This window comes from Odontomachus brunneus, unplaced genomic scaffold (assembly GCF_010583005.1).
Source record: "Odontomachus brunneus isolate Ranch 3 - 2012 unplaced genomic scaffold, Obru_v1 Obru_scaffold_002, whole genome shotgun sequence".
In the NCBI taxonomy this organism is placed as follows: Eukaryota; Metazoa; Arthropoda; class Insecta; order Hymenoptera; family Formicidae; genus Odontomachus; species Odontomachus brunneus.
In genome coordinates, this window is record NW_022639452.1 from 1,673,788 (window position 1) to 1,691,003 (window position 17,216).

At 43.8% G+C, this 17,216-nt stretch overlaps 1 protein-coding gene across 3 annotated transcripts in view; it reads left to right on the forward strand.

The window, feature by feature from the left end:
- The first annotated feature begins 6 nt into the window (after positions 1–6).
- Positions 7–17,216, forward strand: part of LOC116843039 — a 73,490-nt gene continuing 56,280 nt past the window's right edge. For 2 of the 3 annotated variants that reach the window (XM_032813045.1, XM_032813082.1), the window contains exon 1: positions 7–1,117. In XM_032813045.1, the coding sequence (XP_032668936.1) occupies positions 960–1,117 (158 nt within the window). In that variant the 5' untranslated portion in view covers positions 7–959. Of the gene's footprint in view, positions 1,122–17,216 lie in introns of all 3 variants that reach the window. The other variant, XM_032813065.1, reaches the window with a different exon arrangement.

Here is a 17,216-nt window from a genome sequence, read left to right on the forward strand (position 1 = left end):
GTGGCACGAATTCGAGGGTAGTCGTTCCATTTTGGCCAGAATCAATGGCAAGCGCGGGTTATCGTCACCGACCGGACTGAAAGTAAGTCAGCTTCGTTATAACGGTGTGATCGAATGGTATCGCTGAGAATGAGTATCCTGCAAAATTCGGTCGTCGCGAATGTCGAGTAAAGTTTCGTACGTCCACTGCGACAAGACAGTTGAAATCGCCGCTCTCGAGCCACCGAGGCCGAGTCCGGATCGCGAATTATCGCTGAGAATGTCGCAAGTAAGCGTCCCGCGCGCGTTGCGACGCATCCAAGTGCGATAAAGGACCGCCGTCGGGACAAAGATTCGTGATTGCGTGACAATGTCGATCCGAGAATCTCAAGCGTCGCTTGAGATAAGGACGTCGCATCAGGTCGGGTTCGAAAAGCCGTTCGGCGTTTCGTCGTAAGCCGTGCGCGTTCGCGTCGTCATCATTTATCGCGTTAATCGTCGCGACTCGGACGTATTATCTGCGGGCACTGTCGAAGATAAAAACCGTTACGACAATATTCGAGCTGGGCGGTAAGAACCGCCATGGTAGTACTCGCCGTCACCGACGGATGGCGCCAGCGGCGCGGCTCGGCGGGCGCCCAGGCGTATGTTGGCGACAGGCCGCGGCGGGAGGGCGCCAGATGTGCTCACGCGGCCGTCCGCGTAGGTAGCGTCGCGAGGCGTCGCGGTGCTCGCGCGACAAAAGCAGCAAGTGACGGACTACCATCGGTTCCGTGAACGCACAGGGTGATAACGTGCGTGACCGTGCGTAATCGTCGCTGGTCGTGTCGTCTGCGTGCGCTGACCCGGGAGTGCGCGATCGGGACTGAGACTCGGATTGCGTCGTGATCCGCGCGCGCACACACCGACCTCGGCGATGCCGACCGGTCGTCGTCAACGGCGGCGGTGCGTCGCGTCCTCGTGAGTGGTCGTGCACGTCCATGTACAAGCTCGTCGCGAACCCGCGGAGAACCGGCGACAACAGGAGCCATGCCGTGGCGTATCACCAGCACTCTGCAGAAGAGGCGAACGTCGGTGACAACGACAGCGACGACTCCGCGCTATCCTGCCAGCTAGGAGGACACGTTGCTGCCGCCAAGTAAGTAAGTGCCGAATCTGTGCCCCCGAAAGTGGGTGACACAGTCAGTTTGTTTTGCTCCCTCGGCTCGTGTCGATTCAACTGACGTTGTGTACCAACCGAGTGTTATGACATTTTTTCGCCGTCCTTGTTTCTCTCTCTCGTCGACGCTAGCCTCGCGAAAGCCTTTTTTTCGCGTCGAGTCTCTATTTTAGTGCAGTCACTATTAATGACAGCTTCTATTAATAACGTCGTATTCGCGACATATGACAACTCTTGTGAATTGACATGCGCACTAAGGGAAGGGGTTAATTTTACCCCGACCTCGAGACGCGAGCACCGATTACGGAAGCATCTCGCGCGAAGCACTGTCGTGCGTATCGAAGCGCGTTTTGTTGCCTCATATCGTGTGCATACGTCGTGTACGTTTGTTTACGCATTTTTCATGCGTATTTCGAGAACGGCACGCAGAGAATCTTACGTATGCGGGTGCGCGAGCGCCTTTCACGTGCCACTTTTCTGCTGTTGGCTCCTGCACTTACTATTATTATTAATCTACAATGTGTTCCTTTACTTCCTGTTTATTTCTCTTTATCTTTCTAACACAAACGCTAAAACTTGATCTACAATATGCTCTTTGCTTCCTGTTTATTTTTTTTTATCTTTTTCTGATTTAAACCTTAAGCTTTTAAGTTAAGCTCAAGCCTTCAGATTTAAGTTTTAAGTTAAAAAAAAACAAGAATAGAGAACAAGAAATAGGAAACAAAGAGCACATTGTAAATTTTAAGTTTTAAATATCCGAAGAGTTAGAAAACACTTCTTCGTCTTTTTTCGCTCGTCTCAACGTCACAAGGATTACATGTATCAGGTGTCATGCATGCTTTGATGTCATAACGAAGTTTACTTGTATATCAATCGGCAGAATAACCGTTATATATGATACAACTGTTTTCATTAATTTCCTGAGTATATATACATTATCGATGTATTGTTATTATTTATTGTTTATTTATAAAAGTGATGTGTCAAATCAGTGATCTGTTACTACAATAGAGTCATACAAACGAATATGTACGGTTATTAGATACTATTAAATTAAATAGATTATGCTTTAATAATTATGATGATATTTATTAATAATAATAAATAAGTGGTTAAATAAATAAAAAATAAATAAAAAATAAATGGGAGCTAAAGCATGCATGACGCTTGAGGTGCATGAGAAGTTCGCGTGAGAAATTCAATTTAGTCGATTTTATTGATCTTCTCCCCGAGACGTAACGCGTGCCCTGCACGTTTCTGCGGAACTCTCGGCAGAGAAGTTTCTCACACATACGCGCAATTTTTCAAAGAGAACACTTAAATTCCGACCACGACAGTAAGAGCCTGAGAAAGGGTTAAATAATAATAAGCAAAATCAATCTTCTCCGCGATGCACTGTGAACTGTATTGTCGCGTTCGTTCGCGACCTCTTCGGCTCGCACATGCAGGTGGAGAGCGTGGGCGATCGATGCGGTTTGCGTGCTTCTCGACGCGATCTTGACGCAAAATCACGAGTTAGAGTCGATTAACAAAACGCCGTGTGTGAAGGTCAAGGATTCTTGCGTGACCGTGTGTGCCTCCGGCGAAGAAGAAACGAGACTTATCTCGCGTAACTCTCGACTCGCGCGATCTGGATCATCTTCAGCGCGATTGAGTTCCGCTCTCTTCAAGGTTGCGCGCGCCTCGTCTGAAGATTGAAATTAAATTTCGCAGTTTCGCGAGGGGGATGCTGAAGTCGATGACGAACTCGAACGATGTCGATAACATAGATATGATCGTCACTAACATTATCGCGCTATCCTTTTTGTATTTCTTGTACATACAAAACTTACGTAAATGTGTATTGCTTTGTTTCACTATATTCTGCGTAAAACTTAACCTAACCTATAACCTAATTATTTTTTATGTATAGAAATCTTCCTGAAAACTTTTCCGATATTCTTAAGCTTCTAAATTCAGATGCGAAGTTTACAGCAATGTTCTTTAAAATTTTTCTGTTTATAGCATCCACACTTTCGGTATGTACAAGCTGCGGAACTTTTGAGTTAGGCGAATATTACGCTAGTTGACAACTTGAGATTTTACATCAAAATCTTTTTTCCTTTTTGTCACATCTTGAGCAATGCTCATATTTATTTTTGCACATACTTTCACTGCATTTGTAATTCTGTACAACCAATACGACGTAAACTTTATAAAAGAATATCAGTATTATGTTGGTAAAGTTTTCAACTCCAGCATGCCTTTAAAATCAATATCTAGAAAGAAGTGAGACTATGAGAAGTTCATGGTTTTTACATTTTTTTTACATGTGGAATGCTCGGACTCCGACCTTAAAGACGTGTTATCTAGCAAAAATATACCATGTACGAAGGAGGTGTACTTTTATTGCGATTTATTGTTATTTTTTTTACATGAGATATTTTCGCTTAACCCTTTAAGTATCACCGGTACCAATAGGGACCACTTGAGATCGAGCAGTTGAAACCTTATAAATGTGCTATTTAGAGTATTTTTGACAATATTTTATGAAAAAATAGTTACTAGAATGTTCCATGAATTATGCGTCTTAAAGCTAGTCGATCGGAGTTTTGCCCGACTTTTTTCCAATTAATTTCCAAATTAGTAGTTATTAATTTTTTAAATCTCTTTAATCGATATGCGTGAAATTATTATGCTTGTACGTCGAGAGTTTAGTTCTATTATTCGCGTTTCATCTCAATATACACGCGATTTCCTCCGACCGTATTCATCGTGGAATCTGCATATGCCATTCACACCGATTCTCAGTGTCAATCGATTTTCTGTGCACAAAGCAGACCGATGTATTTCTAATTGAAATATCATTCTCGGCGAGGGTTAATGGATAGTGTTGTGAAGGGGAAATCATGTCTATCCGAGTGTGTCGGGTTTCGTGGTTACCATTTATGTCGGGAGTCACGTTTCCACGTCTTTCAAAATTATCGAATGTGTCAATCGTCCTTTATCAAAAATATCATAGGAGAGAGAATAGAAGCAGAAAGACTTATCCTGAGTGTATGAATTTCGTGACGTTTTAATATTTTTGTAGTTTCCATACAATATCATGTATGGAGAAGCAAGAATTTGATTGTATTAACGTGAAGTTTGTTTTCAATAAAAGAGAACACCAGTGTCCAAATTGGACGCCAAAATGGAGAATTTCTGTATTTCTTATGACCCAAATTTCATTCTAGGAATTGAAAATTTTCCGTTCCCTTCAACCAAAACGCGGTTGGTTCGTTCATTATAACCACAGAGGTTTAGGTTAATACAAGTAAATTTTTTTTCTCCGTGTTTAAAGACAACACTTTAGTTTAAATCTTCAAGGAAACGCAAGCCTTGGCTGTCGCATTATTGAATTTAACGTCGTAATAAACAGTCGTCACGATTGGCGGCTTGCCACGATACTAACTAGATATCGAGTTGGGCGCTACATTGTTACAAGTTTATTATAAATAAAGCGGATAAACGTATTATTTGTCACACACATACGCGCGCACGCGCGTCTACACACACACAATGAAATTTCGTCTGCAATTACCGGATATCGCGATTTTCATTTGTCATCTTAACATGCGCGTTATCTCGCGTGGTATTTATACCTCGTTCGTGATGCTCGAATCGAGGTATCGGGCATTCGGCGATCGATTCGGCGGTGGCAATGGGGTGGCGTAACTTGCATACTTGCAATTTCCTCCTCTCCGGCTGCCTTCATCAGACAGACTGTCTGTTTCTCATTCACAGCGATTCCCGGCATTTATCGGTTATCCATGTAGAAAGACGACCATCACGCAGCTCCGTTCTATCGATCCACAGCAGCCAGGCATCTGCATCTCTCCCTCCCACCGACATACACGTACAATTTCTCTTCCTCTCTCTCTCTGTCTCTTTCTCTTTCTCCCCTTCTCTCTCCCTTTCTCTCTCCCTTTCTCTCTCTCACGCGCGCGCACACACATACACACACACACACGCACACACACCACACTCGCTCTTGATTCCCTCGTGGCCCCTTCTCGCCTCTCCGCTTTCATTCGCGTTACATCCACCCACACTGCATTCCCTCTCAACCCTCTCTCCCTCATCTGCTCAGACTTCGTGTACCTGAGCGACGAAAGAGGAGGCAAGTTCCTCAACCTCCACTTTCTATCACCCATCGAAAAGTACGATCAGCAGCGAGACCAGTCCCTCTTGTAGTTTCAGCGATCTTTGTCCGCTCATTGCGACAGACGATTCCGATGTTGTTTCACATCGCGTTCTCTTTGTAAAGATTTTGTCGAATATATATGTGTGTGTGTGTGTATTTGATTTACGCGATGAGAGCTTGCACGTGTTGCGAAATAATCCGCAGAATTATTTCACAAATAAATATACGGATAAGCGCGCGGGCTATTTCTGGCGAGAACGATAACGAGCATTTCCGTAATTAGAGGAATGAGGTCAACTATTGATTATTGATGACGAAAATATCCGAAAATTCAGTCACTCTGATTTCTATGCGACGCGGATTATTTTGATGTCGACCGCGACGGCAACTCGAAATGGCACAGCGCCGTGTCTCTTCGCACCGGCTTCGCGTTAGAAAAGAGGCAGGTGCGAGCAACCAAGGTTCGAGATTCTTTATCGTTCGCTGCAAACGAGTAATGAACGGAAAGTACATTAATTCATCGCAGCTGCGTCCCCTCCACTCCACTGTCGCATTTCTCCTTGATAGATTTCTCGGCGGCGTCGCAATTATACCAGTGACTGTAATACAATCCCCGACTCGATCAAGAAACTCGACATCGCGTAGTTTGCGTATTTCCCCGATTCTTGCACTGAAACTCCGAGAACTGCAAAGAACGCGCGGAAAGCTTGTAGAAAATGAGGTACATTCGTCGCGTTCTTAACACGATTCTTGCGGTTGGAAGGAAGTTCCATTTTAAGTTTGCTTTTGCAACAGGAAAGATTATTTTGTTTGTATTGTAAAAAAAAGATCAGCCAGAACGACTTGAGTCGAGTTAAACAAACTCGATTTCGGAGAAAACTACACGACGAATTAAAGAGGGAGGCTGAAGCTGAAAACTTTACCGAATACTGACATTTTTTGCAAAGTTTATGTCATGTACAAGTATGTAAATATATTCTATGTTGCAAGTTTAAATACTTGCAAGTTTAAATACTTGTATTTAAAGACCAAAACAATAAGAATGTCCAGGATTAAGTCTGAGAATTGGTAGCTTTATTTTATATACCGAAAGTGTGGATGCTTCAAAGAGAAAAATCTTGTAGAACATTGTTGTACCTTCGCATCTGAATTCAGAAGCTTAAAAATATCGGGAAAGTTTGCAGAAAGATTTCTACATATGCGTAGTTAGGTTTTCTCTGCGTTATCGACATTTTTCGAGTTTGTCATCCATTTCAGCACTCTCTTAACTGGCATTTTTGGTTTAACAGATTTTGGTTTAACAGCTTTTTTTACAAAATATCGACGTGTCCTTTTAATCTTTTATTTTCGCGAAATAATTTAAAAATTTAGTTCAAAGAGATTCAGTCGTTTTTACACCCGATTTTTTCAGCGCATAATGGATTTCTTGACTATTATGCAACGTTGCATTCCGAAAAAAATCAATTTACATTGGTATACATTATTACTGAGTGTATGTAAACATTTTTTTTCGAGCACGAAATTCCGAAATCAATTGTTCGAATTCAAATATTGCGTGCATTGTGAAAATTTTTGTGTTAAATTTAACATATTACACGCGTATCAATTTATCCGCTTCAATTTTTGTCTTAGCTCAATCCAGATATGTGAAAAAATAACACAAATAATATGTCGAAGGTCAGCACAAAAATGTAACACTCGGACGCTATTGTGTTATTTTGACACTTAGCGGGAACTCACGCCTTGGCATAAAAGCGGGAAGCAGAAAGGCAGAAGCTAATCAAAACTTGCGCTGGTGGTAAAGTAGCAGCCGACAATTTCTGCTTTTCTACCAGCGCGAGTTCTGCTTGGCTTCGGCCTCTCTGTTTTCTGCTTTCGCAGCCAAGATGTAAATTTTACCTCAGGAATGGCGAATATGAACTCAACGCAGAATAATCAAAACACAACACGACGACAATGTGTTAAATTAACTTTAAAACCCTAAAATCACATCAAGAAGTTACATAAATCCCAAACTTTACGCAGTGCATATTCATTTGCTCATAACTTCCGAGAAAAACTGACGGAAATCTAGTCCTTTTTTTAATGAGTGTAGAAAACATCCAGGAATATGAATCTACTGACATTTTCGCGATTCAATGAAGTTGAAAAAAATCACAATAAAGAAACAAAACACTTGTTTTTAAGAATGGTCACGTTAGAAAAGTTGATGCAGGCAAATCTTACTTTTATAAGGCTAACACAGGGAGGAGTATGTTGAAAATTCTACAGAAGAACTTTTCCCCGGAAATCAACCTCGACACAAATTCAAGATGTCCTTTACCGTGCTCTCTTAAAGTGAATCGGTGAATCAGTGTATAGTCACTGATATCAGTTATGAGTATAGCACTGAGCACTTTCAGTGCTATACTTATAACTGCAATCAGTGTACTACTGTGTCCAAAAAGTAAGACCAGTTTTCCATTTAAATCGCGCGGGTAAACCGCACATCATAAATATTTTTTTTCTAAGTTGGCAGCATTGTGACAGACATCTGTAACAAATTTCATGTCAAAACATTCATTACTTTTTGCTTTACGCTTGGTTTTCTACGACGCTAAAAGTGCATTCGGCGATTTTTATAATGTCTAATTATATTGAGCAAAGAAGTTGCATTAAATTTTGTTTGCGGAATGAAATTTCGAGTGCAGAAACGTTCAGGATGTTGCAGAAAGCCTTCGGAGACCATGCTTTGTCGGAAAGGAATATTTACAAGTGGTATAACCAGTTCAAAGAAGGTCGTGAAAGTGTTGAAGACGAAGAGCGTTCCGGACCATCAACCTCTACCGATGAACAACACGTCAAGAAAATCGAAGAACTTGTGCTTGCTAATCGTCGAATGACTGTTAGAGACCTTGCTGATGCTGTTGGTATTTCGAAAGGATCTGCCAATACCATTTTGAATATTTTGGGCCTGAAACGTGTAAAATCTCGACTAGTGCCAAATGCACCTTCTCACACTGCACTCGTTCTTCGTGACTTTTTCGCCAAAAATTCGATCCATATCGTTCCACAACCATCATATTCGCCTGATTTAGCACCGTGTGACTTCTGGCTATTCCCGAAACTCAAAAGACCACTGCGGGGAAATCGTTTTGAGACGATAGAAGAGATACAACGTGAATCGCTACGCGCTCTGAAAACCATCTCGGAAGGCGACTTTAATTCTTGTTTCGAGGACTGGAAAATACGATGGCATAAGTGTATTGTGTCGGGAGGGGATTACTTTGAAGGCGACGAATTAGATTTGGAAGAATAAATAAATCAAACAATAAATTAAGGACCATTAGAGTTAACGCACAGGTTGTATAGTGCTATTATAAACTATTAACACATAGTGACACAATCTCGCAAAGAGAACAAATTTTATTAAAAATCAAACGCGTTTCGGTCTCATTTCGCAGACCCTCTTCAGTGATAACAAGCAGTGGTATAGTGTCGCAAAAAATAAAAAATCGCAAAAGTATAACCTGTGCGTTAACTCTAATGGTCCTTAATTTATTGTTTGATATACTCAAGAAGAGTTTTTTAGTTATATTATTTCGAATAAATAAATATTTTTTGAAATAAATAAAAACTGGTCTTACTTTTTGGACACAGTAGTATATTCACTGTTTTCAGTGATGTTTGACTGATTCATTTTAGGAGAGTGCGGGATCGGTTGGCCACTACGAGAGTGTGTGCGTGTTCGCCGCGTCGCGGCGAGTCGCGAGGTTTCGCAACGCGACGGAGTACTTTTGACCGATGACGCGGTGTCGCGGTTAGGTAACTGCTGCCGAAGTAGTTGCACCGCGCGAATTCAACCCCCCGGCGGGAAACGCCGCTGGGAAAAGGCTCGTTGCGCGAACGTTTCGTGTCGATCAGTCGTCGTTGGTCGGCGACCCGTGCCGACGACGTGGACGTCGTCCTTCCGCGCACGAACGAGCGAGCGAGCGAACGAGCGAGCAAGCGAGCGAGCGAGATCGCAATCGCGACGGTCATGGGTGAGGTTTATTCCGTGTGGCGCGCGATCGAAGGGTGGCTGCAGGGCGACGAGAAGGGCCGGGAGACCGCACGGCGGGGATGTTCGGCGGCGCGAAGCGATCGCGAGGGATCCTGCGACAGCTTCCTCGCCGACGAGCCGATCCTGCGCGACCTCCTCAACGGCATATCCACCGAGCACGATCTCGTGGAAGTCGCGTGCACGATCAATCGGCTGGTTTTCTTCTACGTTATTATCAGATGGATCAATATGCAGCTGCGGCCACTCGTCGCGGGCGATGGCCCGTAGGTTCGGCCGACAAGAGCGACCCGGGAGAGTGCATGCACGAAAGAGTGTCGCTTGCTCTCGAAGAAGACACGAGGATCATCTGATAGCTTTAGCGCGTTTTATTGCTGCGTTTGCGTAGGGAGGAAAATTCGCGTCGGGGAGAGGGAAGTAGATGGTCACATCTTCTCGCCGTCGAACTTTTCAACTGCTGGCTTGGAATTATGATGTAATTGTGAGGCGGCACCTGGAGAACTAATTAATTTCGAGACGCGTTTCTCGCCTTCCCCGACTCGTGCCGCGCCACTTGTCCGCGTTCTGTGCACGATCGAATGTGATTCTTAAACATGGATCATTATTGCTGAAGAATAAATACTGTTGCCTCTGACTCTTGTAGTTTTTAATGCAGCCGCGGTCACACCGTCGCACTTTTCACCGCCGTGTCTCCGCTTCCGGGGAGAGATATTCCATCGAGATCGTCGAGCGTCCCGTAACACTCGAGAAAGAAAGTCATCGGGTTCAAGGAACTCGCGGGAACTCGCGTAGAGTCACGTGCGAAGTACTTGCGCGCGAGTGAGACAAAAATGGGCTGGGAAATATTCCGCGATTCATCCGCGGGGGAGAATGTGCGAAGGATGCGAGGCAAAAGACAACGCGGGCAGGTTCGCGATGGTCGTCTCGCGAACGAAGCTGCGTTAATGAGGCCGCTTCCGTTTGGCGCATGCGGTTGCATAAGGACGATCCTATAAATAGTTCATTGCAACACACGTATTTCTTCACGACGACGCACGGATATATTTTTATCTTACGGTGGGCGCGACTTCTATCCTCGCGTGAATTTCGTGTTAAACGGACGTGGAGGAATCGCGGAACAGGTCTCTGTCTCCTCCTCTGTCTACCTTTCCTCTACTCCCCTCTCTCTCTCTCTCTCTCTCTCCCTCTCTCTCTCTCTCTCTCTCTCTCTCTCTCTCTCTCTCTTTCTCTGCCTCTCTGTTCTCTTAGACTGAGAACAAAAACGAGATATTATTTTCGTATGGTTGAGTGACAATTTTCCAAGGAAAACACGTGTCTCAAGACACGTAATTGGTTCTCTCGCGTTTGTGCGAAACGCAGATTCCACGGATCGATATACATATCTCCCTCTCTTTCTCTCTTTCTCCATGAAGGAGGACGTACTTCGGGAAATGATACTTTGCCGGACAGAATCGAGGCATCCAAAAATAAATTCCGTGTTGTATCGCGTGTTTCCGACATATTTAAACAAGCGCGCGCGCGCGCGCGTGCGAGGCGAACATGTGGGTGTCCGATTTCTCTCGCTTTCCTTAAACGAAGAACGCCGGAGCAGAAGGAAAGGTATCTTCGTGCTAAAGAGAGGACTTTATTTTCGCGCACGGCGTCTCTCCTTTTCACCTCGCTGCATGCGAAATATGGTATATATCCGGCGCACCGTTGCGCCGTTTCGCGAAAACTCACTCCGGAAACATTAATCGCGATCGTTCGCGCACGGTTGTGTAATATAATAGAAGTCCTATTCACGGGGAGTGATATAGTGCACATAACGACAGGAAATATGGGACGGACGGACGGAAATACGTGTAACATCGCCCATGTACATGACGCTTTAATATCATCGAAATGCCACGCAACGAGCTGATGTATTTTTCACGCGAGAGCTATGCGCGCACCGTGCACCCGCTTGATTCCTCTCCGTTTTTCAGGATTCATCATTCAAAGCGTGAGCGCATTTCTGCGGATCGTGCCAGTGACGCGCGCACGCTCGTCCTTTATTCACACGGCTGATCAACTTTTTCATACTTTTTCGCATAATACATCTCGGGGCGTATGTTTGCACGGTGACGCGACAGGCACGAAATAGCGAATGTACACGCGCGAGTGTGTTCGCCGCTGTGCGGCAACAAATGGCACGGTAACGTGGCGCAAATTCAAAAGCAGGAATTTTCGTGTAACGCGAAATATACGAGGTCATCGTGTATCGACTCAAACAGAGGGACGCCGAGCGTCACTTCCATATTCCGTTACATAGCGGCCCGCTAATTACGTTGTCGCGGCCACCGTCGAAAATGATGCGGAAATCATGAGACGCGAGATCGCGCACGCTCGCGAAGTTACGCGGCATTTCGCGAAATTAATTAATACGCCGTCGCTGTGCGCAAAGCCACGTCATTATTATGCGTCCACCGCGCAAAGTTCACGGACCGGACGCGTTTTGAGCGCGACTCGCATGACGGCGTCGACGACGGTACACGCCTCGGAGATCTTTGTGTTAGATCGTCGTGTGGGATCTCTACAATGTAGGGATGACTCAGCGGCCGCTGTGTGAAAGAACTCCACGTGAGAGGCTCCACGCGAGCGCTTTGCAGGCGACCCGCGCGATGGGAAAATGTGCGCGACGTCGATGTCGCGTATTCTATTTCGCTTTCAAGCCGGCGGTGCGTCTAAAGGCGATTTTAACTGCGGCGCGGCGACGTCTCATTACGGTGGCGGACAATCCACTCTCTTTCTTTCTCTCTCTCTCTCTCTCTCTGCCTCTCTTTCGCGTTTGACACGTTCTTTAACACGTTTGACACCCGCGTTGATCTTCGTTGATTGTGCAAAAGCTCAGCCGCCGATTGAATTGGCATCGACTGATCTCTGCTTATAATGTAGACTGTAAATCAGAATTAATACGCGACGTGCAACGTCAGGTCTGTGAGGCCTGAGCGAATATTCGATTACTCATGAACTTTCGCAAAGATCCTGGGAAAATTTCCAAATATGACGCAAATCTGTTCTGCATATTTGGACTTTATCACGCTATTGTCTCATAGTTAAGGCTTTTCTATATTTCTAGAAGAAAATGAGTATAGACCTTCAACAGAGTTGTAACAACCTAGTTATTAACGTCTCCTTAGTCACTCCAGAAAAAACCCGACTTTCTTTGTGACCAGCACAATGCAGCTAAACTTCTTGCCTGCACTCTATGTTCTATTTAAAAGAGAACTTTATTACTATGATCTCTGCATTAATAGTAGTTATTTGAGACTTGTCTCAGGTGAGATATTCGGATTTTAATCTAGAGTTAGATCTAGAGTTAGTGAGTTTCTCAGCTATAAATTGCGATTACTAACACACATATTACATGAAACTCAAATGAAGATCTGAGTATCTCACGCATATAGAGTGGATGCTACACAATTTTGTGTACGCGTGGTTAGGTTTTTCGCTGAATATAGCAAAACAAAGCAACACACATTTATGTAAGTTCTGCATGTGTAAGAAATGCGAGAAGGATAGCGTGATTGTGTTAGTGACGATCGTCTCTGCGTCATCGACATTGTTCGAGCTCGTCATCAACTTCAGCATTCTTTTAAGTTAGCCAAAGTTGGTGGAAATGGACATAAGGATTAGTAATTAGCTGTTTCAGTAATTAGGTGTTTCGCCCGAAAAAATATTGGTAGTACAAATTAGTTCAGTCTGTTTTCAAAAGATGGCTCTGGCTGTCATGAATGTTTCATAATGACAGCTGATTTCGGTGGTTTTAGAGAGGTTAAACATCTGTCAATAATATTCAGTTTATATCGCTTTGAGTTTCATACAAAACCCCTGTTTTTTACTGTGTTGCATATGTCAAATTTTGTGTTAACTAAGCAGCATTTGCGGGAGGTTTTAGTTTTCTGCTTTAATTGGAAGAAAAGTGCAGCTGAAGCGCATCGAATGCTTGTAGAATTAGCTTGTTTATGGTGACAATGCTCCAACTGATAAATCATGTAGGGAATGGTTCCGACGTTTCAAGAATGGTGATTTCAGCGTTGAAGACAAGCCTCGTTCTGGACAGCCAAAAAAATTCGAAGACAAAGAATTGGAGGCATTACTAGATGAAGATCGGAGTCAAACGCAAGAGGAGCTTGCAGAATCATTGGGAATTACGCAACAATTGATTCGTTTGAACCGTGCATTACGAGAAAAACGGCCGGAATACGAGCAAAGACATGACAAAGTTATTCTGCATGATAACGCTCGGGCTCATGTCGCAAAAGTTGTAAAAAATTATTTGGAAACGCTCAAGTGGGATATTTTACCGCACCCGCCGTATTCGCCGGACATTGCTCCTTCTGATTACTGATTGTTCCGACGGATGCAGCACGATTTGGCAGGTCATCGGTTCACTTCTTTCGCAGAAATCGAAAATTGGCTCCTAACTTGGATCGCCTCAAAAGACGAGATATTTTTTCGAGGTGAAATTCGAAAATTGCCTGAGAGTGGGTGGGAAAAAGTAGTAGCCAGCGATGGACAATACTTTGATTAATCTGTTCATTCATTCTGTTCTGAAATAAATGCATTTTTGACCACAGAAAAACTGACCGAACTAATTCGTACTCCCAATAGTATAGTTATACGCGGAGGATTAATCATGGCGAGAATGATCGGAGCGTGACTCGCGATTGGCTGGCGACATCATAGGAGCAATCGCGCGGGTGGTTCGCGGTGACATGCCGTACCTCGCGTGACCGAGAATGGGTATCTCGAAACTTTTGGGGGATTTACAGTCGTTACAGATAGAGGGAATACGACGGAGTCGAAGGTTCAAGGATACTGCGGGGAAGCGGCGACGCGTCGTCGTGTTGCCGGCGCGCGTGCTGTGTGAAAAATCTCGTAACGGGGAATCTGGCGTGCGGGGAAGACGCGAAAATTATTGAGCTGGCGCCGGTGATCATGATTTTCTCCTTATCACGGCGGGGCGATATATCGAGATTAATAACAGATCCCGAGGAGACGTTGTTCGCGCTCCACGCTCTCACATCCACTGTTTTCTGTTTCGCGAGGAAGAAGAGAACGTCTTTATCGCGGATGTAAACAGATGAGGGCGGTGAACAACGCAGATGCGAATGTCGTCCGGCAGTATTATTTTAATTTTCAAATCGTCGCGCGATCGTTCAATACGTTGATCTGTTGATCGTACGCGCGAAAATTCAGCTGACTACTGAATTACCGAAAATTAGTTCGGTCCGTTTTTCTGTGGTCAAAAATGCATTTATTTCAGAACAAAATGAATGAACAGTTTAATCAAAGTATTGTCTATCGCTGGCTACTACTTTTTCCCATCTCTCAGGCAATTTTCGAATTTCATCTCTGCTTCCTGTTTCGCGAGGAAGAAGAGAACGTCTTTATCGCGGATGTAAACAAATGAGGGCGGTGAACAACGCAGATGCGAATGTCGTCCGGCGGTATTATTTTAATTTTCAAATCGTCGCGCGATTGTTCAATACGTTGATCTGTTGATCGTACGCGCGAAAATTCAGCTGACTACTGAATTACCGAAAATACTGTAAATAAAGGCGTCTCGAAACGCACGTATCCTTTCAACTCGTTTCATCGGCTCTCTGTCGGCTCATACAAACGGTTTTTCAAATGAAATTAATTATGCTTTATGTCTACCTTAATGAGACGCGATATTATCGCACCGGTGCTGGCACCGGAAATTGTTATTCAACGTAATAATAATACAATCGTTCAATTTCTCCTCTTGTTCTATTCATAGCTTCTCTCTCTCTCCCCCCCTTGCCTCTCCCCCCCTCTCTCTCTCCTCTTCCCTCTCTTTCTTCGATCGTTCTTCCAATTCTTTTGACATTTCCGCTCAATGGAAGCACGTACATCAGCTATAGTTGTTCCCGTATTTTTCCGAACACTCTGCGCAAACTGATCGAAAGAGAATTCGCATTCGTCGTTCTGCTGTCAGATACGTTTTACACGCCTCAAGGCAACGTCCTCGAAGCAAAATTGATTCGGTTTACGTCAACGGGGGGTTATAAGACTGCGAAGCGCTTCTAATTTTAGCGAAACCTTGCCGATATGAATGTGCGTACGAATGAGCTTTATTAATCAAACGTAAGTCAAAATGTGCCGCGCGAGTCGATACACACTTTGTTCCCGCTCGTCCTTTCACGTCGAGGGAATACGGGGGACTATTATCCTTTCAAGTGCTACACTATCGCAAGCCTGAATGTACGTTGACCTCGCTTCTAGCATCGTATAGTTTATCTCGCACACATACATGGAACGTGCGCATACGTAAGGGTCTCTTATCAGTCGACAATCGCGAAACGGATAATTCGTGTACTCTTAGCGGGGACTTACAACAGTCAGAACAAAGTACATGTTCTTTATGGTGTGTTATGGTGGTTTCACCGTGAGACCTATTAGAACCAAATTATAGCTTCAGGCATATTGATCTTGCAACGAAACTGTCGCTCAGCCTGTGCAGAGTTCGATTAAGGTAAGCCGATTTCTGATTAAGGCTCCTGGCCCCCCGCATTGTCTATCTCTTTTTAATGACGTCAGAAGCGAGAAAATACATGCTAAAAATTCTTGCAAATACGTTAAAATAAAAATATGTATTCATAAAGTAACACTTGCAATCGATTAGACAAATTTGTAAGATATTCCGTGCACTCCCCTTTTGCTCTAACAATCAATAATTTATTGTAAATTAATCGGACCAGAAATAGGCGAAGAAATAGGTTAAGAAGATGAATTGTACGTCACGTTAATTTACGACAAATTATTGATTGTTAGAGCAAAAGGGGAGTGCACGGAATATCTTACAAATTTGTTCAATCGATTGCAAGTGTTACTTTATAGATATATATTTTTATTTTAACGTATTTCGCAAGAATTTTTAGTATCCATTTTCTCGTTTCTGACGTCATTAAAAAGAGGTAGACAATGCGAGGAGCCAGGAGCCTTAAGCAAAACTTGCAGCAGTTCAACTTGATCAGTTGCAAGTTTTGATTAATGAGAAATCTTGTTTGGTCAGTCCTGTTAACTCGAACGGAATTCTACTACCTCCAACCAGGATTTCCGGTTTGTTTATATCTCACCGGACACTTGGTCAGTCCAACTAAGCTTACTTGTTCTTCGTGTGGAATGGGTAATTTACACGAAGCTTACTTCGCGTGCGCGGAAATCAGGTGTAATGTTTTTCTGACCCAAAAAGATGCGTCTTGATTTCTCGTGCGAGAGCGCTTCTGCTCCAGCGAACGGATAATAATTATCGCACTATTCTCGCGCCGCTTCCTGCCGCTGTTCCTCGACGATATACACGGCCCGCGTAATCTACATCCGCATTCTCGTCCTTGTATCCTCGGTTATGACGCGGAAATCCGATCGAACGTCCAAACACCCACATTCGCCAGCGAGCGAGATAAAAGCTCTCGGTCTCCTTCGGGATTTTTACGAAGCATTTCATTCTATTTACAGGCCATCTCAGACCCTACGGATATTCCTGAAAGTATGTGTGAGAGAGAGTTATTCTCTCACAAAGCAGTGAATATACATTGATTCATAAAAATAGCACTGAAACTGCTCAGTGTTATACTTATCTTAATAGTTACTTGTGATGTCAGTGACTATTCACTGATTCACTTTAAGAGAGTAGATAGATAAAATGTTTGTTTGCGCCCTGGGACTCAGTTTTCTCGAACATCAATTACAATGATAATAATTACATCATTTTTAATAGTACAAAAATAGAAAATACTCTTACAGTAAAAAGGAGAAATGGAAAAGGAAAGAAGGAGAGAGAGAGAGAGAGAGAGAGAGAGAGAGAGAGAGAGAGAGAGAGAGAGAGA